Here is a 26,699-nt window from a genome sequence, read left to right as displayed (position 1 = left end):
TCAGAAAATACCTGAAGTTAAAATCATTCAGAATTAATATAAGAGCAAGCACAATAAAATGCAGAATAACTTCTCTACAGGCAATGAAAGCGTAACAGATAAATTTGCCCACAAAGCAGAGGAAAACTATAACCAAATGTTTTAAAATTATCTTATGTTATTAAGACAACGATGTACAGTGTGAAAGAGCAATATAAACCAGAATTACAAAACTCATAAATTAATTAATAACATCCACAAATAATTCAGAAAACAAAACACCATTTCAAAAATGAAGACGACCAGACTGGACACAAGGGATAACAAAGAGTACCGATGATGTCATTGGGAAAATATAGCCTGAACATTAGGAAAAACTTTAAAATAAAAGGAGTTTAATGGCTACATACTATATGTTTCCATTTATATGATCATCTAGGAAAGGTATACTCAGAGATAGAACACAGATCAGTAGATGCCAGGGGCTAGGGGAAACAGGTAGAAATGTTCTGGGGTGATGAAGCTGTCATATGCCTTCATTGTGGAGGAATTTACATGATGGGATGTATTCGTGAAAACATATAGGATTGCACACCAAATATAGTGAACATTATAGCATGTAAGTGTAAAAAAAGTGAATATGAAGAAGATATTAGGAACAATATTAAAATGATTTTTAAAACCAACAAATAATGAACACAGGGAAAGAACATTGAACATAAGTATGATGAACTTTCCCATAGGAAAAAACCTAAAGCAAGGGATTGGAACAACTACTATAAAAGCTATAATTCAAGATGTCCCTGAAATTAAAAATGAAAGATTTGAAATTAGATATTGATAAGGTAAATGAGAATACCTGGGAAAAATCAAACCAGAATAATTAACACTGTAACATAGTTTAGTAAAGTTATTAGAGTTCAGGAAAAAAATTAAGAATCTCTTGCACATTAAGGACAAAGATCAAATAACATATAGGGGAAAGAAGAATCAAATTGATCAAACTGTTTTCAGATATTTTATAGCAATTTTAGGCCAAAAGTGTGTGTGTGTGTGTGTGTGTGTGTGTGTGTGTGTGTGTGTGTACTATCCAGTTGAAATTAATTTCAAATATATAGGCTGAAGAAAAACTATCATCAACATCCAAGAAGTCAAGATATATCACCCATGAGTTCTTTCTTTGGAATGTTAATGTGAAAGCGTCAAACAGCCAAATACTAGACAGACATAAAAATTAAATATATATATATATGTACATGTGAAACTAAGAACACATGAAAACTCTGAGAGCATATAGCATCCAATGTCTACATGCTTTGAAACGTAGCTAGAGTACAACTTTTTTTTTTTAAAGCAGCAGTGAGCACACCAGTCCTCAGATGTTTATCTCTAAATACCATTAACTAATAAAAGAAATCAGGGCTCCTTGAATAAATGGCTTATTCCTGGACTGTGGCAGAATAAATACAAGATGAACATGGAGTTTCTTATAGTGCCAAGAAATAGGAAGTGTTCAAAATTCAAAAGGATATACCTATAGAGGTATGTCAAAGAGACACAAGAACCAACTTGAAGGGGCTGCCAATGACCAAAGCTGGAAAAGTTTCAGTGACAAAATCCATAACATAGTACTAGCTTACAACCCCAAGTACAAAACATATATATATATATATATATATATATATATATATATATATATATATATATATATATGTATGTATGATACAAGCAAATAATTGAATAAATAAACAAAGGGAAAGAAGAGACAAATCTTCCTCACAGAAGAATTCCAAATAATTTATGTAGATCTCGTCCTGCTGGAGGTAGAGTTTAGTTCTCCCTGTTCCATGAGTGTGGCTGGGCTTAATGACTTCCTTCCAAAGAACAGAGTATGGAAAGATGGAGGAAAAAGTAACTTTGAGACATCTGATAAAAACTACTTTGGCCGAACAAATAAGGTTAACATCATCAGTTATGAGTCATGTTGATAACATTGCATCCTCTGACATGGTGACATTAGAAGGGCATTTCACCTTCCTTCCCAAAGCCCATAATCCAAACTGAGTATGAAACATAAGGCAGATCCACACTGAGGGACATTCTATAAAAGCTGAGCTAATGCTCATTAAAACTGTCAAGACCATGAAAAACAAAGACTAAGAAAGCATCACGGACTGGAGGAGATTGAATGGACATGACAACCAAACACAATATAGTATTCTGGATTAGATCCTAGAATAGTAAAAAGACATTACTGGGGGTGGTGGTGGGGGGGGCAGTGAAATTTAAATAAAGACTGGAGTTTAGTTAATAGTAATATAATAAATGTTGGTTTCTTAGTTTTGATAAGTGTATTATGGTTATGTAAGATGTTAGCAATAGGGGGAAATGAAAGAGAGTTACACAGGATTTCTCTGTACTATCTTTGCAACTATTCTGAAACTATAAAAGTATTTCAAAGTAAATGGTGTATTTTTAAAAATGAGAAGCAAATAGGGATAGCACTTCCAAAAAATTTCAAGCATTTTCTATAACTAAATTGCTGGTGGTAGTATAATATTCTGAAAACAATTTCTTTATAATGTAGGCTAAAGCAGATGAGCAATTATAGAATAATTCTGTCATCTCCATGGTACATGAGAACCAGGAATCTCAGTGTGAAGAAAAGCAGATATACGAGGTCTGACAATTAAGTTTGCCATCTTGTTGCAACGATGTCACTAACCTTTTTTGATATCAGAGGGGTTGTTCATTATGAATTTGTACCAACTGGACAAACAGCTAACCAAGTTTACTATTTGGAAGTGCAGAAAAGGGTGCATGAAAAAGTTAGACGACCTGAACTTTTCACCAACGGTTCATGGTTCTTGCGTCCCAACAAAGCACCTGCTCACACGGCACTGTGACAGGAGAACAACAGCATGTCTCATCATTAATGAGATTATCAAGGATACTTTTTCAGTACCTGGCAGATTGTGATGTGACCTATGGTGCGTTCAACTAGAAGCTCAATTCTTGTTGATACCCTCTTCCCCAAAGAGAGGTGGAGTGAAGTGATGGGAGTCTTTCTTGGCAGAACGTCATCAATGCCAGGAGGCCTCTTACAACAGACAGAGATAACTTTTAAGAAATTGGAATATATGATGTTTGCTGTGGGTTGAATTGTGTCCCCTCTCCATAAACGAAAAAAAAAAAAGAAAAAAAGAAGAGAGAGAGATGTTAGAGTCCTGGTGCCCAGTATCTCAGCTGTGACCATATTTGGAGATAGTTAAAATGAGACCAACAGGGTGGACCTTAATCTAATATGACTGGTGTCCTTATGAACAGGGGAAATTGTAGACACATACGTAGGGGGAATGCTACGTGTTGATTCAGAGTTGTGCTGTCACAAGCCCAGGAACTGCCAGAGGCTGGGGCGGAAGCCTGAAATAGAACCTTTTCTAGAACCTCCAGAAGGAGCATGACTTTACACTTCTACCCTGCAGAACTGAGAAAATCAATTCCTGTTGTTCAAGCCACTTGGTTTGTGGTACTTTGTTAGGGCAATCTACCAAGCTGGTACAATGCTGGAATGTATATTTAAGGAGCAGAAAACCTAGAAATTTCCTGTAGGATTGGAAATTGTTGTATACATGTTGGATATGTATTTTGGAAATCTACTTTATATATTTCTAGGAGGCACAGGGCAGATTATCAATAAAAATAACAGATGATTTGCAGAGTTGGACAGATGCAGTCTAGAATTTCTTCTGTGTAATTTCCCCAGGTGTTACAAAGGTAGTATAGAGATACATCAACAAGACTTAGTCTAAGACACAAACTACAATGCAAACCTTTCTCTTGATACTTAGAAAGAATTTACCCTGATGCTCAAGTTCCGCCCTCATGTTTCTGTTTGGGAGAGATACAAAATGTTGAAACAAAGCAATATCTGGATAACATAAGTATAAAAGAGAATGACAAGCTTGGAATTTTCAGCTGGCACGGTAATGGAATGTAATCAGATCTTCCCTTGTACTGCCAATAAAGAAATTAGAACAGATGACTTTTGTTTGGATGTTTCCATACTTAATGGCTTGATCATAATGCTCAAATCCACCACATAAAAGGCAACAAACTAGGAATATAAACCAGTGAAACTAACGCTGAAGCATGTGAATAGTAACCAGTGCCTGGATAAAGCCCCAGAGCAGGAGACCCAGGTAATCTGTTGTTAGAGATTGCAATGGAAGCCTATCCAGCAGTGGCTCCTTTGAAAGGTCTCTCTTCCAGAAATGTTTTGAGAACAAATTTACAAAACAAGTGAGGATTGACTGGGCTACTTTAGCCTACATTTGCTACATTTGTAAGTTGCCAAAAAAGAAGTGTTTTCCTGCTTAGCAGGATGTAAGGTTTTTCAGGAATTAAAACTTAAACTCCTCGAGCTTTTCTCTAGCTGTGAGCTAACCTTTCTATCCAAGGATGTGAAACTACATGCTAGTGAGATAGCACACTAATGCTCACAGGATTGAAAGAGTCTTTCATCAAGAATCACGGTGAAGAATCAACAAACAGTGGGACAATCAACAAAATGTACTTTCGGGAGAGCTGCGCCTTTTATGATTTGCTTGCACATGAGTTATTTCTGCTGAATGTGCTTTCATAATAAAGAGATTTCCAAGAGGTTCCACCCCCCTCTCTTAATTAGAACTAGTAGCCAGTATCCTAAATGATGAAAAAAAACTGGAACCCGATTCACTATTGTGGTAAAAATATTTTTACCTTTAAAAAAATATACTTTAAAAGAGTTTTAAGAAATTAAATCAGAACTATGAAAATGTAATTCATTATAATATCAAATTTCTGTATAGATTTTATAAGCATCAATGGAGAAAAACAACTGATTCCAAGCTATTCATTTTGTTTACATTTGTGATAATCATGGATGCTGTTTTTATCCTTTGGGTGCTAAAATTGAGCTGAAGAAAAATGGCTCTTTGCACATAGTTGATTTCCTTCTACATTATAAAGCAGTATGTGGTTTATCGAATGTTGAAATTGTCATTTTTAATTACCCTCTGAAAAAAGGTAAGTTTGATATAATGTCTGGTCTCAACTGAACAAGTTAGATATTTCAGTTTTTTTAGGTCGACTGGCTTACATATTTTCACCCCACCCATTCCCCTACCCCACCCACACACGTTTCTTGCCACATTTTTAACTTCTTAGCTTGATTCAGATGATTATGTTTAATACCCCAAATTCACACTATTATACTACAGTTTTATTTTCACAGCAATAAACCTTCAGTTTTAGCTTATGATTCTACTCAATAAAAGGCTTGCTGAAGTGATGTATTATTGGGGTATTTCAAGATGATATATTTGAGGGTGTTTTTAGAAAACTTTTTTCACTCTATACTCAGATGGACTACATTGTCAAGTGCATATTTAGATTAGATTGAATTACACTATTAATCTGTTACCTTTTAAAAAATAAGATTTGACAAAAAATGTGAAAAAATGGGCTTCCAAAAAAGTATAAAAATCCTAATCCCTGTGAATGTTACTTTACATAGGGATAAAAAGGGGGTATTTATGAATGTAATTAAATGAAGGATCTCAAGATTGGAAGATTATCCTGGATTATTTGGGTAGGTCCTAAATGTAAACACATGTATCTTTCTAAGAGGGAGGCAGATTAAAAGGCCATGTGAAAATGGAACAGAGAGAGAGATTTAAAGATGCTGGCCTTTGAGATTAAGATGATTTGGCTACAGCGAGGACTACTGGCAGCCACCAGATGAAAGAGGCAAGGAGTTCAGCCATCTAGAGCCCCCTGAGCAAGTGTGTCTATTATAGCATCTTGATTTTGGCTCAGCGATACTAATTTTGGACTTCAGGCCCAGGAATTCTAAGAGCATAAATTTATGTTCTTTGAAGCCACCAAATTTGTAGTAGTTTATTACAATAGCCACAAGAAACTAATACAGTTACCTTGCAATTTTTCTTCCTTATTTTTCCTCTTCCCATTTCCTACTACAATTTTTGTGCCTGTCTGGAGAGTGTCTTCTCTCACTTGCCAGTAACTATTCTTATTTCTCAACTTTAACAAGCACTGGTCTTATTATAATCAACATCATTATAATAACTATAAGTAAAGGGAAAATAGACAGGATTATATACATTTTGCACATATAGGTTTTGTGAGTCAGACATATTACTAGTTCAAGGATATATAATAATTATTATAACTGATTCAAATCTAGATTTAGACAACACAAAGGACATTGTTCTTTGCACTGCAACTACAAAATACACAGATTACAACCAACTAAGTGATGGCCATATATATTTTGTATATATTTATAAATTCTTATCCAGCCAACTAATATACATATCTCTTATCCTGAGACCAAGACGTAAATACAGCGGTGATCTCATGTATGATAAAGCCCCATGGAATCCATCCTCAATATGTTCATGAACAACTTGAACTCCAACATTCTGAAGTCTTGAAACATACATAAGTCCATCATCTCTCACAGTATCATACTGGCAGGTAAGAATATAAGTTGATGGCAAATTCTGTAACTGGGAATCATTGGCCAACAATGGTGATGCTCTGCTATCCATAAGTGCTGGCAATGAATAGTTAGTTCTTCCAAGAACTGGTTCAGTATAAACATGGTCCTTTCTATACTTCTTGGGTAAGAGAGTAGTCCAGTTAACAAACTTGAACAGATGTCTTGATTCCAGAGGCATATGTTTGTTTTTTTTCATTGCTTGCGGAAGTGTTTCATCCTTAGAGAGATATAAACTCACAAGTTTTATGGCTATGTCTCTTGTCAGAACTATACCATGCTCATTTTCTCGGTGAGATGGCAGATAAGAATCGATTATCTGTAAGTGAGGGTAAAGTAACACTTGTATCTTGATTTTATGATTTACTTCAAGATCATTCTGCACCTGAAAAAAAAAAAAAAGATAATATTCTCTAAGGCAAAGACTTTCAGAACACCAGGAAGAGGAAATTTAATTTTAATAATTTGAGCAATCTTGAAATGAATACATCTACATAAATTGATGTGATTTTGTAATTATTTTCACAATATTTTTAATGTCTTTCAGTGGCATGAGAAAATGTCAAGCTCATTTTAATGGTAAAGTTTTTAAAACTTTGGTTGTGTGTGTGAGAAAAATATGCAAACTTCCAGTTATAAGATACATCAGTTCTGGTGATATAATGTACAGCATAGTGACTATAGCTAATAATACTATATTCTATATTTGAAAATTATTAGATAGTAGGTCTTAAAAGTTCTTCACATGAAAAAAAAATAACTTTGTAAGGTGATGGATAATAACTAGACTTATTGTGGTGACCATTTCAGAATATATACATATATGGAATCATTATATTGTACACCTGAAACTAATATAATGTTATATGTCAATTATGTCTGAATTAAAAAAGAAATTAAGACATATGGCAGGATTTGAGAGACTGGGAGCAGCAACTACAGTGAGCTCCCAACCTGAGGTAACCATAAAAGTAGCAGTAACCTGGCTTCATGACAACAATAACAGCAAAAACTATTGCTAGATTTGCTCTAGAAAATTGGGTGCCTTATCACCAATTGAATTGGTACATAAAATTGGTTCAATACATATAGGAGAGGAGAGCAAGAAAATTGCATGGAACAGAGAAGAATTATAAAAACAATCAGAAAACAGTAAAATGACAATACCTACATACTTATCAATAATTACTTTAAGAATAAATTAAATGCTCCACGTAAATAAACTAAATGCTCTATTCAAAAGACATAGGGTGGGTGAATGGATTAAAAAACAAGACTTGTACATATGCTGCCTACAGGAGACCTACCTCAAATCAAAAGATATACACAGTTTGAAAGTAAAGGGATAGAAAATGGTATTTAATGGAAATGTAAATTTAAAAAAAAAAAAGCTGGGGTAGAAATACTTATATTAGACTAAATCGACTTTTAAAAAAAGTTGTAACAAGAGACAAAAAAGGGTATTTAATAATAACAAATGGATCAATCCAAAAGAGTATATTACTCTTGTAAGCATATACCCACCAAACATAAGAGCACCTAAATATGTAAAGCAAATATTGACAGACACAATGGGAGAGACTGACAATAATACTATCATTGTAAGGGACTTTGAACACCCTACTGATATCAATGGATAGATCATCAAGACAGAAAATCAACAAGGAAACAGTGACCTTAAATGACATATTAAACCAGATGTACTTAATTGATATTTTCAGAACATTTTATCCAAAAGCAGTAGAATATACATTTTTTCCAAGTGCACATAGAATATTTTCTAGGAAACACTAGTTAGGCCACAAAACAAATTTCAAATTTAAGAAGATTGAAATTATATCAAGCATCTTCTGTGATTAAAATTGTATAAAACTGGAAATCAATTACAAGAAGAAAACTGAAAAAACACAAACACATGGAGGCTAAATAACATGCTACTAAACAATCAATGGATTAATAGTGAGATCAAGGAGAAAATTAAAGATACCTTGAGATGAATGAAAATTAAAACACAACCCAAAATTTTATGGAACACAGCCAAAGCAATTCTAAGAGGGAAATTCATAGCAATACAACTGTACCTCAATAAACAAGAAAAATCGCAAATAAACAATCTAACCTTACATTTAAAGGAACTAGAAAAATAACAGAAAACAAAACCCAAAGTGAGTAGAAGGAAGGAAATAATAAAGATCATAGAGCAAATAAAAGAAATAGAGTCTAAAAATTATAGAAACCTCATTGAAAGCAAGAGCTGTTTCTTTGAAAAGATGAACAAAATTGATTAATCTTTAGTCATACTCAAGAAAAAAGGAAATAGGGCCCAGATTAAAAAAAAAAAATCAAAAATGAAAGAGAAGTAGTGACAACTGACACCACAGAATTACAAAATTTATAAGAAAATATTATGAACAATTAAATGCCAACAAATTGTACAACCTGGAAGAAATGGGTAAATTCCTAGTAACGTACACTCTTCCCAGACTAAATAAGAAAGAAACAAAACCTGAACAGACAGATAAATACTAATGACATCAAATCAGTAATCAGAAATCTCCCAACAAACAAAGGTCCTGAACCAGCTAGCTTCACAGGTGAATTTTGACAAACATTCAAAGAAGAATTAAAACCTATACTTTTTTAACTAATCCAAAAAACGGAAGAGGAGGGAAGGCTCCCAAACAAATCTTATGAAGTCAACACTACCCTGAGATCAAAACCAGACTTTTGCCAATATCCCTGATAAACATAAGTGCAAAAATCCTCAACAAAATATTAGTGAACTGAATTCAGCAATACACTAAAAAAATCATACACCGTGATCAAGTGGGATTTATTCCTAGGATGCAAGGTTGATTCAATATTTGCAAATCAATTAACTATATACACCAAAAGAATGAAGAATAAAAATTATACGATCATATCAATAAATGCAGAAAAAGCATTTGACAAAATCCAACATCAATTTATGATAAAAACTCTCAGCAAAGTAGGGGATGGAGGGAATATATCTCAACATAATGGCCATATGTGACAAATCCACATCTAATGTCATACTTAATCGTGAAAGTTGAAACCTTTTTCTTTATGATCAGAACCAATACAAGATGTCCACTTTCACCAGTTTTATTCAACATAGTATTGGAAGTCCTAGCCACAGCAATCAGATAAGGGAAATAAATAAAAGGCATCCAAATTGGAAAGGAGAAGTAAAATTTCCATTATTTGCAGGTGACATAATACTATATACAGAGAACCCTAAAGATTCTACCAAAAACAACAACAACAAACAAACAAACAAAAAGCAAACAAACTAAAACAAAGAAAAACCCTATTTGAACTAATAAATGAATTCAGTAAAGTGGCAGATACAAAGTTAATATTCAGAAATAGGTTGCATTTATATATGCCCATAATGAACTATCAGAAAGAGAAATTAAGAAAACAATCTCATTTACAGTTGCATTAAAAAGAATAAAATATCTAGGAATAAATTTAACCAAAGAGGTAAAAGACCTGTACTTGGAAAAAGTAAGAATGTAAGTTACTGGCAAATTAATTACATTAATTCTGAACTGTCATTATATTAATGAAGAAAAAAACAAGTAACCCAAATTTGAACAAATAAAATTATGATGGTGAAATTTATGATGTTAGGCTGAAACAAAGTGACTTTCTTACCTGCCAAATTGACCTCCATCTGTCACTTAAGGGCAAGGCAACTGTGTTGTCACAATATATCAGGTAAACAACTTTCCAATGTTAAAAGGTAATAGTTTAAAGCCTTATAAATTTCAGGCTTAACTAGCACTATTTATGAAGGTGTTTTAGTTCTACAGACCTGAGGAAGTTAGCCAATATTTTTTTAAATCTAGCAATCTTACTCAGATATCTCTTTCCCTGAGATGAGGATGTATGTCCCAGCACAAGTTGTTTTCCCTAGACATGTGTTCCACTTGATGGTCATAGGGAGAGAAAGAGGTATTGCTAATCAACCCATGATAGAAGAGCTGAGGAATCACTTTTAGTCTTAGGAGATGGTTACATAGTTCAAGATCTAACTAGTGATGACAGAGAATGTCCTAGGACTACACAGTGGCTTCTGCAATTCATCTTGATTCTGTTAGCACAGATGGATAGAAGCTTCCAGAGCAATGCTGATGCAAGATTCAAAGTAACAGAGGATAGGTATTTCTGCTTTCAGAAGATTTCTGGGAATCTTTGTAACTGAGATCTTGTAATCACATAGAGATAAACAAAAAATGGCAGAAGCTAGTATACATACTAAGCATTCTGACTGTCAACTTTTCTTTGAAATGTCACCATTAATTGCAGTCTTTGATTAATATATACTATTAAGACTTTTTAAAAGAAAATTTAAAAACATGTTAAGTGTCAAACATGTAAGATCATGTGTGGCCACAGAAATGTGGCATACAGAGGCCATAGAGATATTGTTATAAATCAGATCACAGGGACATATTACCACCTTAAGACAAATGATCCAAATTAGTAGGAATGGTATATTCAGAAAGGGCAAAAGTATAACCTTTAATAAATACAGATATCTTACAGCTTCCTCTTTAAATTATCTGTATTGAAATACTACATAGTTTTTAAAAATTGAGGAGAGTGAGCCTTGATAATTACTTCAAAGTATAATATCAATTCACATTATTTTCTAAAACTACAAGGATATTTAGAATCTTATATTAATAAGTAATTCATAGATTGCTTTAAAATAAAATTAGATGAGATGGCTATGAAATTGGGTTTAAATGCTATGATTAGATTTTAAAATATTTGTTCCTCTTAATTAAAGATTAAGTGACTATGTACAGAAAAGTTTCCTTCACTATATCCAGATCATTGTGATTAGCAAGCCACGTTAGTGATTTTAAGATAAATAATGTGAATATTGCCAGGAAATCTCAGAATTATAGGTGACAGATATTCATTCCCTTTCAATAATGGGGATATAATTGAAAAATGGACAAAGCCCACAAAGGGAAACTACAGAAGAATCTATTTGTCTTCCTTATACATGAGAACATTTTTTTTTATATTGTGAATTCTATATGAAGCAATGAGTCATTTATTTGTAAACATATAGGAAAAACAAATCTAATATATTTTCTTATAGTCTTCTCAGAGTACACAATATTGATCTCTCAGTGGTGCATTCTTATTGAAACTGAGTTTTTTAATCCATAAATCTATAACATAGTCACAGGGTCACAAGACTTTGGAAAATAAAAAGGTTTATAAAAATTACAAAGTAAAAGTTGATTCTGATGACCCACATCAAGAATAAACCTAGTATAAGAATTAAAATTTTTGATGAAAATAAAACTGTTGTAGAAAGTTTAGCATACCATGGAAAAAAAGTAACTTAAAGTATGATCATAAAAATAAAAAAGAAAGGGCAAAGGAAATAATTTTTTATGTTATGTAAGCACACTTATTTCTGATGCAGTATTTTCAACTGTAACAATCTCTTTGAACAAATAGAACAGAGATTTAAATAGATACTATGTTCTTGTATAATTAACTAATTCAAAGAATAGTATAATGCCAAATTTTAATTCACTTCAAGAAAACAATTTGTATTGTCCTACAAATTTCACTGAAAATTGTGTCTATTTTTGGTGGTAGTATTAATTTTTAAGATTGCCCCATTGGAGAGATATGAGGTGGATCTTTATATCTTCATAAGTCTCTATGGCTAAATCAAATCATCATTTCAGAACCTTTTATCACTTACAAAGCCAAACAAATATTACATTGCACAAGCAGAAATTATAGGTGTGCCAAGGTGTTGCTTATTATTGTTGATTGTTATTGGGTAATTGTTGGATAGCTTTCAGAATCTCTACATCTGCAAAACCAGTTTTAGATCCAATTCAAGATCAGATTGATATACAACTTGGCATAGCAACTAGTATAATAATCTCAATGTGGGGACAGTCTCTAATTTTCATTCCCCATCACACTTCCCACACCACCCAGCAAGATCCTTCAAGTAAGTGACATATTATTTCAAATTCACAGATTAGTTCAGATTGAAAGAGACCTCAGGAATCAACAATTCTAATAGTTTGCAAACTTTGTTTTTTCCCCCTAAGAAAAATTACATATAGCTCTAAATATGAAAGGGATTAAGGTGGAGCATCTTGGGTTAAAATGAGGCCCAGGGTGTAGACCCAAATCTTTGCCACCACTGCCAAATTGGTTCCACAATAGGGCTTTGTATGTGTATGTGGTGTTACAGATTACATATAGTCATGTACACATGTAAATGTACATATGTACGTGTGTAGTGTATATATAAAATATAAATATGTATGTATATATCTATGTATGTATGTATAATCTTCCTCTAAGTTCTCCATCCCTGAGTAATTTATTTCCATACATAAGTTGAAAGAAATTTTAAAAAAGAATTGGAATGCTTCCCAAATGATTTAATATAAAATCTGACAAATAATTTTTTGAAAATAGAAATCAATCCCTCAAAAAACACAAAATGATTAATTTTAGTAAATGGAAACCATCACTATATAAAGTTTTTATTCATCATGACAAAATAAGGTTTATGCCTGGAATGCAAGCATAATTTAACATCTGAAAGTCAATTGACATAGTTCACCATATTAAAAAATAAAGGAGAGAAATCTCATGGTCACTCAATGGATGCATTAAAAATTTTGGAAAATTCAGTATCTATTTATGCAAAAATTATCAGTAAACTAAGAATAGAAGGGGTTTCTCATTCTGACAAAAGCCAACTATGAAAAGCCTTCACTTAACATATTTATTGGTGAAATAGTGAACAATTTCCTCTTAAGATCCAGAGCAAGACAATTATATTCAATATTGTACTGGAAGCCCTAACCAGTGCACTAATTAAGAAAATGAAATAAAAGAGTAAAGACTGTAAAAGAAGAATTAAGCTGTCTCTAGTTGCAGAAGATATGATTGTTTGTATAGAAAAATCATAAGAAATTTAAAAACTAATAAAATTTATAGTGAATTTTTCAAAGATATTATAAACGTTAATGTAAAAATGAAATGTATTGCTATATATTGTCAATAAACAGTTGGAAAATATTATTTTAAATGAAACTTTCCTAAGTAACTCAGTTATAAATTTGAGGAAATATTTGCAAGACTTATACACTGAAAAGAAAATGTTACTTAGGAAATTGAAGAGGACCTAAACAAAATATAAGATATATCATGTGCATTAATTGGAAGTCTCAATATTATTAAGATGTCAATCCATTCCAAATCTATAGATTCAATGCAATACCAATCAAAATCCAATTGGCCTTTCTTTTTTAGAAATTGACAAGATGTCTTAGAATTTTGTTGGAAAAAATATGGAGTTTTTGAAACAATTTACAAAAAAAAAAAAGAACAAAGCTGAAGTCCACTTAGTATAGGCGTAAAGATAGATATATAAATCAATGGAAAAGAATAGAAAATTCAAAAATAGATAGTCACGTTATGGTCAATTGATGTTAAACTCAAGCATCACTGTAATTAAATGAGAAAGGGTGGTCTTTTCATCAAATGTTTCTGGAAGAACTGGGTATCTGTAAAAGGGGGGGGGGGATGATATTCAACCTCTACTTTCCAGCATAAAGGCTAATATAATGTACCTCTTGAGTCACTGCTGCTGTTAAAGTGCCCCCGGAACTGTCTCCTGAAATACAGATTCGGTTGGGATCCACTCCATATTTTGTAAGAATTTTATCCTGAAGAAAAAACTTGACTGCAGCAATGCTATCTTCAAACTGAGCAGGAAAGAGGTGTTGAGGAGCTAGTCTATAACTTTAAAAAAGAACAATTTATTTAAACAATTTTTTAAAGCACCATTTATGGTTGTATCTGTCCATGAAGCTTTTAAGTAACAAACAGATGCAATTTAACACCAGGCTCAAATGTTTATGCTTCCAAAAATCAAACCTGAGCTTTCTATTAACTCATTATATGAAAAAATGAAAACTGGCATAAAATTTTTCAACCTTGTATCTAAGGTCCATGGATAGCACTGTGTATGAGAAAGAGAGTGTTATGAACTCCCTGATTGTAAGTATAATTTTTAGTTCAAGTACATTTTGGATTTAAGATGCTCTGTAGCTTACATCATACTCTCAAAGTAACTGGCGATCCAAACATTAAGAAAAACTATTGGAAAAGAACCAGGGATTTTTGAAGGCAGCAGATCTGAGAGCATATTTTAGGCAAGAGGCCTATTTTCTTCAAGGTTATTTAGATAAAAATTTTACATACTGGCAATGCACATATGTCATCATGGATAATGTCTAAGAGTTGATTCCAGATAAAAATTTTTGAAATATAACATTTAAATATGCTAGGAAGCGTGCTCGTTTCTGGTAAATTCAGTTGTAAGGCACGCTATCACACCATTCTTTTAATAGATACGAATGGATTCCCCCCCCACCTCCATATATGTGGACCAATAAAAACAGGAGAACAACTCTATCAGTCTGTTCTCAGGACTTTTTTCTTTTTATTATTCAGAATGCTAAAATTTGTAAATATCTGCATTTAATATTAAATGTTGATGAGATGATACCTAAATTTTATTATAAACAGAATTTAGAAAATCCTAAATAAAGTGTAATTAAACATAGGTATGCATATGTATCAACAATATGCTGGTATCTATTACTTTAAATGCCATAGATTTAGACTGTTTAGGGCAAAGAACAACACAAATCATGACGATTTGGTAGAATATATAAACCAGGCACACAGATATCACTATATTAAAACAGATTTAAAATGAAAAGATTCAGATTACTTCAAAAGCTACGGGGGTAAAAAATAGAATATCATATTATTATAAACTAGAACTATTCCACCAAAGAGGAAGTTGTTTTAGATACTATAAGTAATCATAACAATGATGGCAGTCAACTCTTTAGATGATGAAATTTCACTTCAGTTTTCTCTCTAAATTTCCTAGCTAAAAACATAAAACAAAATGTGTCATAACAAAAACCTATGCCATGATGTCTTCTAAGAACTATTGGATTAGAAGTCTCTAATTATATTTTTGTTACTAGCAAACAAAAATTACTAGGTGGAAGAAATAAAATTCCTCCTAAAGATGTCGGCTTTAGAAATCCAGACTTTATCAGCGTGAGAAAATAGTGAACTGTCCTAAGACAGTCTTGCACGTTCTAATGAAATCCAGAATGTAAAATCACTTTTCTGGAGAGTGGCTTAAAATTCTCAGTGGATCCCAAACTTTACATTCTACACCACTACAAATAAGGATTATTCTGAAATAAAACAATTTATTAACAGCCCCAATACAACCTAACATCCCAAGTGTGTAATGGTTTATTTATTTCCTCCTGTCCAGTTATGTTACTTGAGGCATAAGTAGGGCATTATAGGGCTTGAGTTTAATGTGTCTAGAGTAACAGCGTTTTCAAAAATGCTCACCCTGTGGTGTCATTCAGAGATTCCCACATCATAGAAGAATATTGAGACAGGGGACCCCTTTGAAGACTGGTCTATGTGGCAATGCTGACAAATAAAATATATCAACTAAAAAAATATATATCTGAGACACCTGATTTGGAAACCAAACCTGTATTTCGTGAAAGCAAAAATCATAGTAGCCAAAGAAAGTCATTCTTACTCCACTCCCACAACAACAGCATCGAGCTTGTTTGCCGTCCATCTATTCAGGAAGTCAAATGCCGTCTGCTCTGAAATGAAGAAATACATGTCAAAGTATTCCCTGTAATTAAGAAATAACAGATATTGCAATGAATTTGGAAAGAAATTCAATTTGAGTATCACCAGGAAACGTTCCTTTCCCCGCCCCTGTTTCTATGCAGAGGGACCTGAATCAGTGTGACATCCTCTACAGGAATGTCTCTTCAGTCACTCTCTCCAGGGGTGAAAAGATGACTTGGCTAATTGGTGTTCTGAGCAGGAGAAACTAGGCTCAGTTCATTCTAATTTTCCCTTGCAATCTGTTATCTGCACATAATGATCCTCCAAGGAAACTTTTGTAGCCCGGTGCCTTCTAGTCTGCTCTGTTCCTCCACGCACCAAATTTCAAAGGGAGAAGGCATGTGATAGGTCATCAGAGCCAGCCAAGACAGATGGATTAATCTCCGACTCAAGGGTGACATATCAGCACCTAACACACATTCTCCAAGCTTCACTAGAAATAATAGTTATGTTTTTATTTTATTTACTTGAATTCAGTGTACAATCTTACAATGAATTTAGAATTCAGAGAAGAAAGTAATAGATGTATTGACTCTCTAAAACTACAACACTCAGTAACATGGTTCCTCAAAATCTTCATTTTCTCTGAATACATCACATTATGAAGTGGCCCACAATCACTGACATTTAAGTCAAAAAGCAACTAGATTTTGAGAGGGCTTTTGGCAAGTCAGACTGTGGACGTAGATGTACATATCCATTTTAGCATGCTTGGCACACAGCCATTGGTTCTCCCACCAACACACACACAGACACACACACGCACACACACACACATGCACATACACACCACACCCCACATCTTTCCCCATGTACCCACTAATCCAATTAACCAGTGCCCTGGTCACACACTTCAGCAAATCTGTGGCATCTTCTATTACTTTATTTACCAAAAGATTCTAGAAATTCTGAGAAATCTAGAGTTGTGATCAAATTCCAATCTTTTCTAGGGGTTCTTCTGCACATTAGCAAAACTTCGAATTAAATACTGGTTTTGTAACAACCTTGAAAACAGAAAAGTAAATCACCCAGTCTTCTAGGTAGAAAAATAATGGTTCCATTAAAGATTGAGTTTATAATTTGTGAGAAAAGGCAATGTATAAATGAAGGCCAAAAAGTACAAGGTATAAGAACCCTCTGACCTTCATATTTCAAACCCCTGAATGATATATTTCAAGTGTGTCTTTATTTTTATCTCACAATACTTTTTTGCTTATTTTACAACAAAAGTCACCACTTTTTTGTTTCCTATTCTGTATCTCAAATTGTCTCAATGCACACAGTATTTGCTGACATTTGTAGGCGTATGTTTTTCTCTTTTCTATATCCATTTATTGAATTTATAGCACTTGTAGAACCCAGGTACAAACAACAAAATATTAGGATAAATGTTGAAAAGCAATAAGGCCAGAAGTATGTAAAAAGTCTACTAGAGATATATACTTTTTTAACATTTCTTACTTCTCAAGGAAACTTTGGCAAGTTTTAAAAAGGGAAATATAGAATGCTAGGGGAAAAAAGAAAGAAAATTAAAATTTACAACTAAGTAACTGAGAATAGTTGTGGTATGTGTCCTGATTTGTCAAAAAATAGAAAGTATCGAAGTATAGTTTGCCTATATGACTTCTGGCAGATCAAAAAACAAATAATATGAGCATAGAAAATGAAGGCATAGAAAAAAGACACAACTAACTCAGCTGAGCAGAATGTTGGAGTGGTATGTCCTGAATAATAATCCTCACATTTTTAGGAATTAGTAGTAACGATCATTGATTGCCCTTGTAACGGAAAGGGAAATTAATCTAATAATCAGAAACATTTCTAAGTATTTTTCAAATCGATATTTTCAAATTTCAAAGTGATATTTTCCCATCTGTGTGCATTTCTCTTGTGCTGAAGTCCCTGATAATATGTATAATAACACATAAATATTTCATAGACTTTATAGAAACTTTAGTGGAATTAATATTTCTCTTTGGAGACAAATGAGGTCAACTTGGTATTTAATTTATCTTAAAAGGAAGTAGAGTATTCTGACCATTCTAATGCCCAATGTAAGTTAAATTATAGATGAAATTTAATTTACTGAAAACATTATGGAGCCAAAAAAGACATAAGAGAAAAGTACTGGGAAAACATTTTGGATAATAACCTCTCTAGAGGTCAACAATGGAAGTCCCTTTCAATCATTCAGTCCTTCTTTTTTTTCCCCAAAAGACGTTTGTTGAACATTTACTGTATGGGAAGTGTGAGATGCTAAGAGGTGATGCCATTTACTGGGCGATGTTAAAACAAACATGCAAGACAATTATGAAACAAAACAGGGATGGTTGGCATCAAGTGTCAACGAGCTGCAATGGACACACAGCAACATTGCTAAAATCTTTTACAGCCCAGGAAGACTACACATGCACACATGCACACCTGCACACACACACACCCACACACCTGCGTGCGCGCACACACACACACACACACACACACACACAGACAACAATACTTTACCTAAATATAAAAGTGTGAGTAGGAGTTTTCTTGAGGTATGATGGGAAAGACATTCTAGGAAAGCATAGTCGTAGAGACAAATGAGGATGCATGGAGTGTTTGGAGGACTAAAAGTGGCTCGGAATGGTTAAAATAAAATTATGAGGGAAGCATCTCGTCAGCGGGGACAAGCAAGTTAATGAATGTTAAGAACCTAGAAATCTGAACGCTATGCTAGGGGATTTAGATTTATTTCATTAAGTGATGAAAGTCCCCGAAAAACTTAGACAAATAAATCAGATGACCAGATTTGCATATTAGAGAGGTCCAGAGCACTAAATGTATTATAAGATGCAATAAAGTTGATCAGGAAAAAGGCAGAGACATCAGAAAGGAATATCTGTACAAGATCATTGACACTAATCTGTGTCAATGTGGTCAAAATATTCAAAAGTGGAATGAATAATGATTTAATGTGAGAGCTAAAGAAGAACACAAAATTGACCATAATTGCTATTTACTGAGAGCATTCAAGAGGATGAGATGTTGGTTTGGATAAATGGTGGCTTTTTGTTTGTTTTTTATGACGCTGTTTGGACCTAAGGTGATGAATTGTGTTTGGTCATACTGCGCTTGAGGTGTCTGTGGTTTGTCCCCTTGTAAATGTCTAGTTGACGGTTGTAAATATGGATCCAAAATTCAGAAATAGTGTCAGAGAAGGAGATTCAGAACCAGTTGTCAGTAGCATGTGGGTATTTGGAGAACATAAGGGATTGGAAATGCAGTAGAATTGAAACTGGGAGGTAGGGAGAGAATTCTAGGAGACAAGAATATTTACAAAGAGTAAATATGGAGTTTCTGTGATTTTGTTTGTTTTGTTTTGAAATGAAAGAGGAAGAGAGACTCACTGAGAAAACAATGAATGGCAGAGAAAAATCTAAGAGATATTTTGTTATAGAAAACAAAGGGAGGAGCAGTGACTATCAAAAAGGAGAAAATAGTTGTATTCATCAAGTGCTGTAGATTATAGAGCTTGAGAAATTAATTAAAGGTGGGAAAATAATGAAATAGGGAAGGAAAAGAAACTACAGTGTATAGAAGTGAGTCTGAGAAGAAAAGGAAAATTATAAGGGACTGGAGAGGAATTCATGGTTAAGTGGAAACATTTCTTTTTCCACTTGATAAGACTCACCAAAAATGTTTAGGAGGAGTCATTTCAGAATGAAAAACAAACAAACAAACAAAAGCTTTAAGATAGAGACTTGATGGATATATACTGATGATAAATATTATGGTAAGGGCCACATGACATAAAGCAAAGATAGAAAGACGAATTTTGTCAAAGAGACTATGCCTCTTTCTCTGAGAGTAGTAGAAAGAAGTGAGCTAGATACGAGTCTGCTTGATAACAAGTTTATAGAAAGGAAGGATTGAGCTAGGGATGAAGGTTCAAAGATGTGAGGGAATACAATCCCTCTTATCCTCTATTTCATTTGGAATTGCAATAAGCTTGATCTCTAGTTGACTGGGAGGTGCTAGGAGACCAGGAGCGACACAGACACAGAATGAGAGACATAGATGACTGTCCCCACATAGCTGACGGGGGGACAGGATTTCTGAGACACAGCTGGACTACATGTGACATTGGTTATCAGAAGCAGTCTAGCATAGTGTGGTGAGTATCAGTAGCATCAGCAGTAACCCGAAACAAATTGAAATGATAATTCTCAGATTCCACAATTGACTTACTGAATCCAAAACTTGGTAGGTGGGGCCCAGCAATCTTTTAACAAAACTTTTAGCTAATTCTGAGGCACTGAAATTGGAGAACCACTACATTAAGGCTTTATACCGTATGGCAGTAGAAAAAGACCATCTTTCCCTTCCTTATCAGTGTGTGCTTTGGAATTCACGTTTCCAGGTTCTTTCAAAATCTCTGAGAAATAAAACAATCTTCATGAGTATTTCCTAAAGGATATCCAGAACACGTTCTTCACTGGATATTATAAAATTCACCTCTGAATCACATCCTCAAAGAGTCTTTACTTTTACTGCATCGTATTATGTGCTTCTAGAATTGTTTTTACTAATTATATGTCTGTAGTCATGCTCTCAACATATATTTAGATGGATAATTATAAAAATCAATAGCTGGCTGTAAGAAGAGTTTTAAGATGTTCTTCATATAACAGAAAGTCTTTTTCTAAAGTCAAAGACTTGGATTTCTCATCTCATTTTGGAAATTATCCAGTTTTGTACTTTGTTTTTCACTTTATTCTTTTCACAGTGAAAAGAATAAAAGAAACATAGTAGAGGGTTCCTATTTCCCCTGGCCTTCTACATTTGCCCCCCTATTTTACTGAATTGCCAACTACATGCCTGACACTGTGAATGTTGAGTAGCTGATAACATATTAATATAAGTCTTGTAAAAGCAATATTGCGATGATTTTCCGGATTCTATCAAGCCATGCATGCAAGGGACATAAACACAGGACTGGTCCCCAATCCTGAGTTTTCATTAGAGTTGAATACTGCTGCCTCCTCTGACACTGCAATGATACATACTCAATTTTTACCAGCCTACAAAAAGCCCATAATCTTTCAATTGAGGAGCCATGTGGTTTTCAAATGCTCCCTGAGGCTCATCAACAGAATAAAGTCTTTAACCTCTATTTGAATCACCTAAATCATTTTCTTTTAACAAGTCACTGTGAAATTTGTAACTGGCTATGTTTTTTATTTCTTTTTTTTTTCTTTCTCTCTGAATATGTTAGTTATGAAAAAGCTAGGGAGGAGAAAACCAGCAAGCCAAAATTGCAGCCTAACTATTTTAGTGTTCTGTATATTAATCAAAGTCCTTGTGCCTCATTAATTTTCCATGCTTATTTTCTCTTGAATGAGTAATTTTCTCATTACTAATATTTGGTTAAGTGTTGCTTGCTCTATTACATATATTTTTATAAGATTCTCAAACTATTTAGAACCAAATGAGGCTTAGAGAAAGGTGAAACAAATCATGTATTATCTGTTTACCTTTCCTTAATTCTATTCTTTACTTTTATTATTTTAATTGAATAGAACACTGCCCTCCTCCCCATATACTAGAGCATTCTAAAGTGAAGTTTTTCAGTTTTCATTAAGATAAATTTATTTACGTTTTTGTTTTGAATCTGCAATATATGCCTCTTAAACTCATCACCAAATATAAGTAGGGAACCTAGACTTCATGGGAAGAATTTATTTTTACATAGTTTTATTTTGTATTTTCCTTGTATAATCAAGACAGGCAACCATTCTAGGCTTTTCCACAGTTAACATTATTGTCATCAGTAACGACACACTTGTCCTTGTAACAACCAACATCACATGCTTTAGATTTACTGTTTAAAACATTTACACCCCTTCAAGATTTCTGCTCCCGCATATATTCTGATCCCAAAGAAAAAAAGTGTTACTAATTGACAGGTTCATGTCCTATTTTCATTTGATATAAGTTAATTGAGTAAGAAAACTGAGAAGAAGAAAATGTTTGCAAAAGAAAAAAAAAATTTACAATATCCATGATGTATTTTGCCAAACATGTCTATTTCATCTCTTTATATCAGATATCTAATATTTATAGTAATACTTATACGTAGTATACATATAAGTATATATGCATATAAAATAGTACTTATATCAAAAAACATACAGCCAATTATACTCTTTCCATATATGATGAACTTACTGCAACTTCCAAAACAATAAGCACCACCATGAAGATAGATTACAGCTCGTCGTGGGGTTTCTGACTTTCTCTTTGGCAAGTACAAACGTACTGGAATATCAGTGAATGCTGTGTCAGTCACCTCGACGTATTCATCTGAAAGTGGCTGAGTATAATCCAGCTTGAATATCATGGAAATAAACTCTTCATATCTCATAATACCTATATTTTCAAAACACAGAGCCTGTAAAAGCAAAACAAAATTAAACATTTTCATCTTTAAATAACATCAAATGCATATAAACAGAAAAAGACAGCAAAATAAAAAGAAGTAGGATGTTTGTAAAAATTGTTTTCAAATAATACTGTATATCTCATTGCATAATCTTTTGCCTTTGAAAATTTCAAATATTGCGTGTTTTAAATGAATAACTATGTCATTTGAAAGCTGTCAATTAACTGAGAGTTTTGTTTATGCCTGTCATAATTTTTTAAATTGTAAATGCTTATCTGAAAAAATGTCGAGGTCTTATGATGTCTTTCTTCCTTCCTCCCTTCCTCCCTTCCTTCCTTCCTTCCTTCCTTCCTTCCTTCCTTCCTTCCTTCCTTCCTTCCTTCCTTTCTTTCTCTTTTTTTCTGTAGGCATGCAGTCATACGTTCTTTTCTGTTACTGTTCATTCTTTTTAACCCAAAAATATAAGTGTTGTCTTATGCCCACACTACTGATTCAAAAGTTTTGGTTTTCAACTCCAAATAAATTCTTGTCCTTCGCCACCCCCCCACACCCCTAAATTCTATATTTGCTATCATTATAAAAGCTTTCCTTGGTATTTCTGACCAGCTTCTTTCCCTAGGACCTTTGTGACAGGTCACTGGACAGTTTATTTAAAAGACAAACCTTAAAACCACATGGTCAGTAATACCTTAACAGTTATTCCAAAGAGTTCCTTAGAGAACATCTTAAAGAACATCTAATCCCTTCACTTTATTGATGACAAAGCATGCAGAATCTGTACTTCAATTTTCTTATTTATAAAATTCCAATAATAATAATAATAATAATAATAATAATAATAATAAATCCCTCCTTGGTTATAGTAGGGTTTAAATGAGTTGCACTGTAGCAGAGTGCCTGGCCCATGTAAGTATTCAAAAAATCTTGTCTTATTGTTATTTAATATTCCTCATTAAGAATAATTATTTAATATTTCAATGCTAACTGAATGTACTTATCACGTAGAATGTTCCTTAAAGCATGTTTTTGATAAATGCTTAAATTAGGTTAATATTTCATTTGGTCAATTGGCTTTTCAAAATTAGATATTTGGCAAATTGCCTTGTTTCTCATTTCTCAGACATTTTCTGGTTTTGAATACATACTTAAGTATTTTTTAATTAAATGTATTGGGGTGACAATAGTTAGTACATACTTAAGTATTTTTTGAACAATAACAAAAGCTCCCACTTTAGAGATTATTTCTTGCTCTTCTGTCATGCATGATCATTAATTCTCAGAGCACTGCTACAAAGTATTTATTATTAGTATCCCCATTTTATAAAAAAAAGTTTACACGAAGGGGTAAAGAAAAATTTCAGGGTCCGGCATGCTTTCTTGTACCAAACTCTGCCTTCCAATTTAACATATGATTACATAGTAGCATTTATTTTTGCAAGACCACTTTACCAAGAACTTTAATTTTCACTTCCCTTTCATAGGTTAAAAAATAAAGTTTTCTCACTGGTATCATAACTTTGAGTTACAAAATTTAGTACTGACAACAATGAAATTATTTTTCCTACAACAGTCAAAGACTGATAATTTTACCAGAATGATCTTTAAGGTAGTTACATTGTATTTTTCTTATATTTTTAAAACCAGAGGGCAACCCACCTAAGATATCAAACACATAAAGTGCATAATTTTATTGTAGATAGATAATGGTAAGACAGAAAGTAGAATTTTAATGTTGTCTGTTCTGCTAATGTAACTTTGATGATTATATCAGTATCAGATACTCAGTTTTAAATGCATATTAAGTAATCAAGGACGGTAACAACAGTTTCTCTGTGGAGCTGACGCTTGCTAACCCACGTGTTCTTTCACTGCATGATAAATGAAGGAGTGAGAACATTAGAAAAAAAAAACACTTATGATGAAAGTGAGCCTCTAAAAGTGACTTGAGAGGAAAATATCAGGACTTTGAAGACACAGACGAGTTGGCTGTGGCTTCACAGAACCGTCCTTTCTTGCACAAATCACCAAGGGATGACCTCTCTCTCTTATTCCATGGACTGTTCTCTCTTCTCTAATTATCTGCTGGCCTTCTCCTGTCAGCCTCCTATTGTTACTATCATCAGTGAACCTTTTTGGGAGCTCCCTGGTTTTGCAGAGAGAGTGTGGATTGGGAAATGAGGCGGTCCAGGGTTCGAATTCTGGAGTTGTCACTTTCTAACTGCACAAGCTCGTCAGAGTCTCTTTTCCCTCCTCTATAAACTGGTGAAAATAATTGGAGCATAGTGGGTTGAGCAGAGGTGTAGGGACCTGGCCCACAGGCAGATTAGATAGCTGGCCATCAAGGTCTCCTGGTTCCACGGAAATGCTGCTTATCAGACAGACAGCCAGCTCTGTATGCTGGCCAACGGTCAAGGTCTACCAGCTTCTGGAGACACTGTGTCCTTGGAAGCAGGCCTGCAGGGACTGCTGAACGATTTGTCCTGCAAATGCTCTTTGTTTTGCTATACCTATATAACCTTGCTTCTTCTCTGCCTGCATGTGGATCACTACCCCTCCAGCCAGCCACCACTGGAGACTCTCCCCGGTCAGTAAGTTTCAATAAACCTATGTCTCACACTCAGCCACATGGCTTGTGACTTCTCAGACACAAATCTTGGAACAACTCAGACTCAGTCTGAACAAGAGGTATATATTATAGAAAGCCTATACATTGTAAAATCTCAAAAATGCTCGTTTATAACCATATCTCCCCTTTACTGAAGAGCTATTTTTGCTTGAACTCATAATCTACCCTGTATATACCAAGTCAGACAATTTCTGAAACCTAGTAATTTAGAAGTGAAGATGGGCAAGGGAAGCCATTGAAATAGTAAGAGCCCTATATTAACATCAAACATGTACAAACATCAATAAAGTTTATCTGTGTACTGTAAGGTAACTGTGGGACTAAGTTTTCCCTGAAAACTCAAGTGTAAGTCATCAAATAAACTTCAAAGCTTTTCCCTTCAGCAATACCATTTATTTTATACATATCATAATATATGGAGTCTTTACATTTAGACATAAACTCTTTGGAAACAAAAATCCTATCTCTGTTTTGCACAGATGCAGAAAGTTTTATTTACTTAATTTCATGTAGTTGACTTATTCTAACAAACAAACAACTGTTATTTCAAAACTGATAATAAGCACTGATTTTTAGACAACAGAGAATCCCACTATCCAGGAGAAAAAAAATGTTAATCTTACCATAAATGTACAAGTTTTAGCAGCTGCATCCAAGGCCATTACTTTCCAGTATTCTTCAATGTTGCCTGGTATGGGTACATAAATATGAGAGGCAAAGAGAACACAAAACAATCCAAAACAGAGAGCTTTGAACCCCATAATATTCCTCTTTCCAGCCTCTTCACAGAGCCAAGTTTAAAATGTTTCCATTAATGCTGAATAAGTAGCAGAACAAATGTAGACTGGGAACCCTTTCGGGTAGTATGATCATTCTAACATGAAGTTAATATTCCTTCAAATATTACAACATCAGTAGTAAATTGTATTTATACTGACTCTGAGACAGATGTCGTAACAGATGTCATAATTCATTAATTCATGCCTGTGTCATTAGCATGCAATTAAAAACTCCCACAGTGTTTCTTCACCCTGCAATACTATCATCAGCCCAAAACAACTCTATTATTGAGACCTAAATTGGAGACTAAATGAGAGCTCTGAATAAGCCATGAAGAAAAAAATTGTGATTGGTGGGTTCCAAAGTTTTGTAAGGGTTTTTTGTTGTTGTTTTGGTTTGTTTTTTAAAATAGCTGACAGGTGACTTTTGTACAAAACGCAAAAAAGAAACAAACCTAAACTTTTTTGTTGTTCTGTTGTGATTACAGCTATACATTTAGTAATCTTTAATAGTTATTAAAGGAACCTGTTGATAAATGTGAG

At 33.6% G+C, this 26,699-nt stretch overlaps 1 protein-coding gene and 1 pseudogene across 1 annotated transcript; one reads left to right on the top strand and one right to left on the bottom strand.

Moving 5' to 3' along the window:
• Positions 1-2,839: 2,839 nt before the first annotated feature.
• On the top strand, positions 2,840-4,196 carry LOC141572123 (polypeptide N-acetylgalactosaminyltransferase 1 pseudogene; annotated as a pseudogene).
• A 2,096-nt stretch (positions 4,197-6,292) lies between these two features.
• Positions 6,293-26,202, bottom strand: AADACL2 (arylacetamide deacetylase like 2). The gene is made up of 5 exons (XM_019731930.3): positions 26,001-26,202; positions 22,538-22,760; positions 16,224-16,293; positions 14,206-14,377; positions 6,293-6,926 (listed from the first exon to the last, which is right to left on the bottom strand). Exons 1-5 carry the CDS (start codon positions 26,136-26,138, stop codon positions 6,324-6,326), a joined length of 1,206 nt encoding a protein of 401 aa, XP_019587489.3. The 5' UTR covers positions 26,139-26,202; the 3' UTR covers positions 6,293-6,323.
• Between the last annotated feature and the right edge of the window lie 497 nt (positions 26,203-26,699).

Source organism: Rhinolophus sinicus, chromosome 17, assembly GCF_057876585.1.
Source record: "Rhinolophus sinicus isolate RSI-liver-muscle chromosome 17, RSI-T2T, whole genome shotgun sequence".
Classification (NCBI taxonomy): domain Eukaryota; kingdom Metazoa; phylum Chordata; class Mammalia; order Chiroptera; family Rhinolophidae; genus Rhinolophus; species Rhinolophus sinicus.
The sequence above is the reverse complement of the archived record's forward strand: the minus strand, read 5'-3'. Positions and strand labels throughout refer to the sequence as shown.

Bases quoted from the DNA above. Each gene is read 5' to 3' on its own strand.
- AADACL2 (XM_019731930.3), bottom strand. From the start codon at position 26,138: ATGGGGTTCAAAGCTCTCTGTTTTGGATTGTTTTGTGTTCTCTTTGCC. The intron at 22,761-26,000 runs GTAAGATTAACA...TTGCTTTTACAG, and splicing joins CTAAAACTTGTACATTTATG to GCTCTGTGTTTTGAAAATAT. The intron at 6,927-14,205 runs GTACATTATATT...TTTTTTTTTCAG, and splicing joins CAGCAGCAGTGACTCAAGAG to GTGCAGAATGATCTTGAAGT.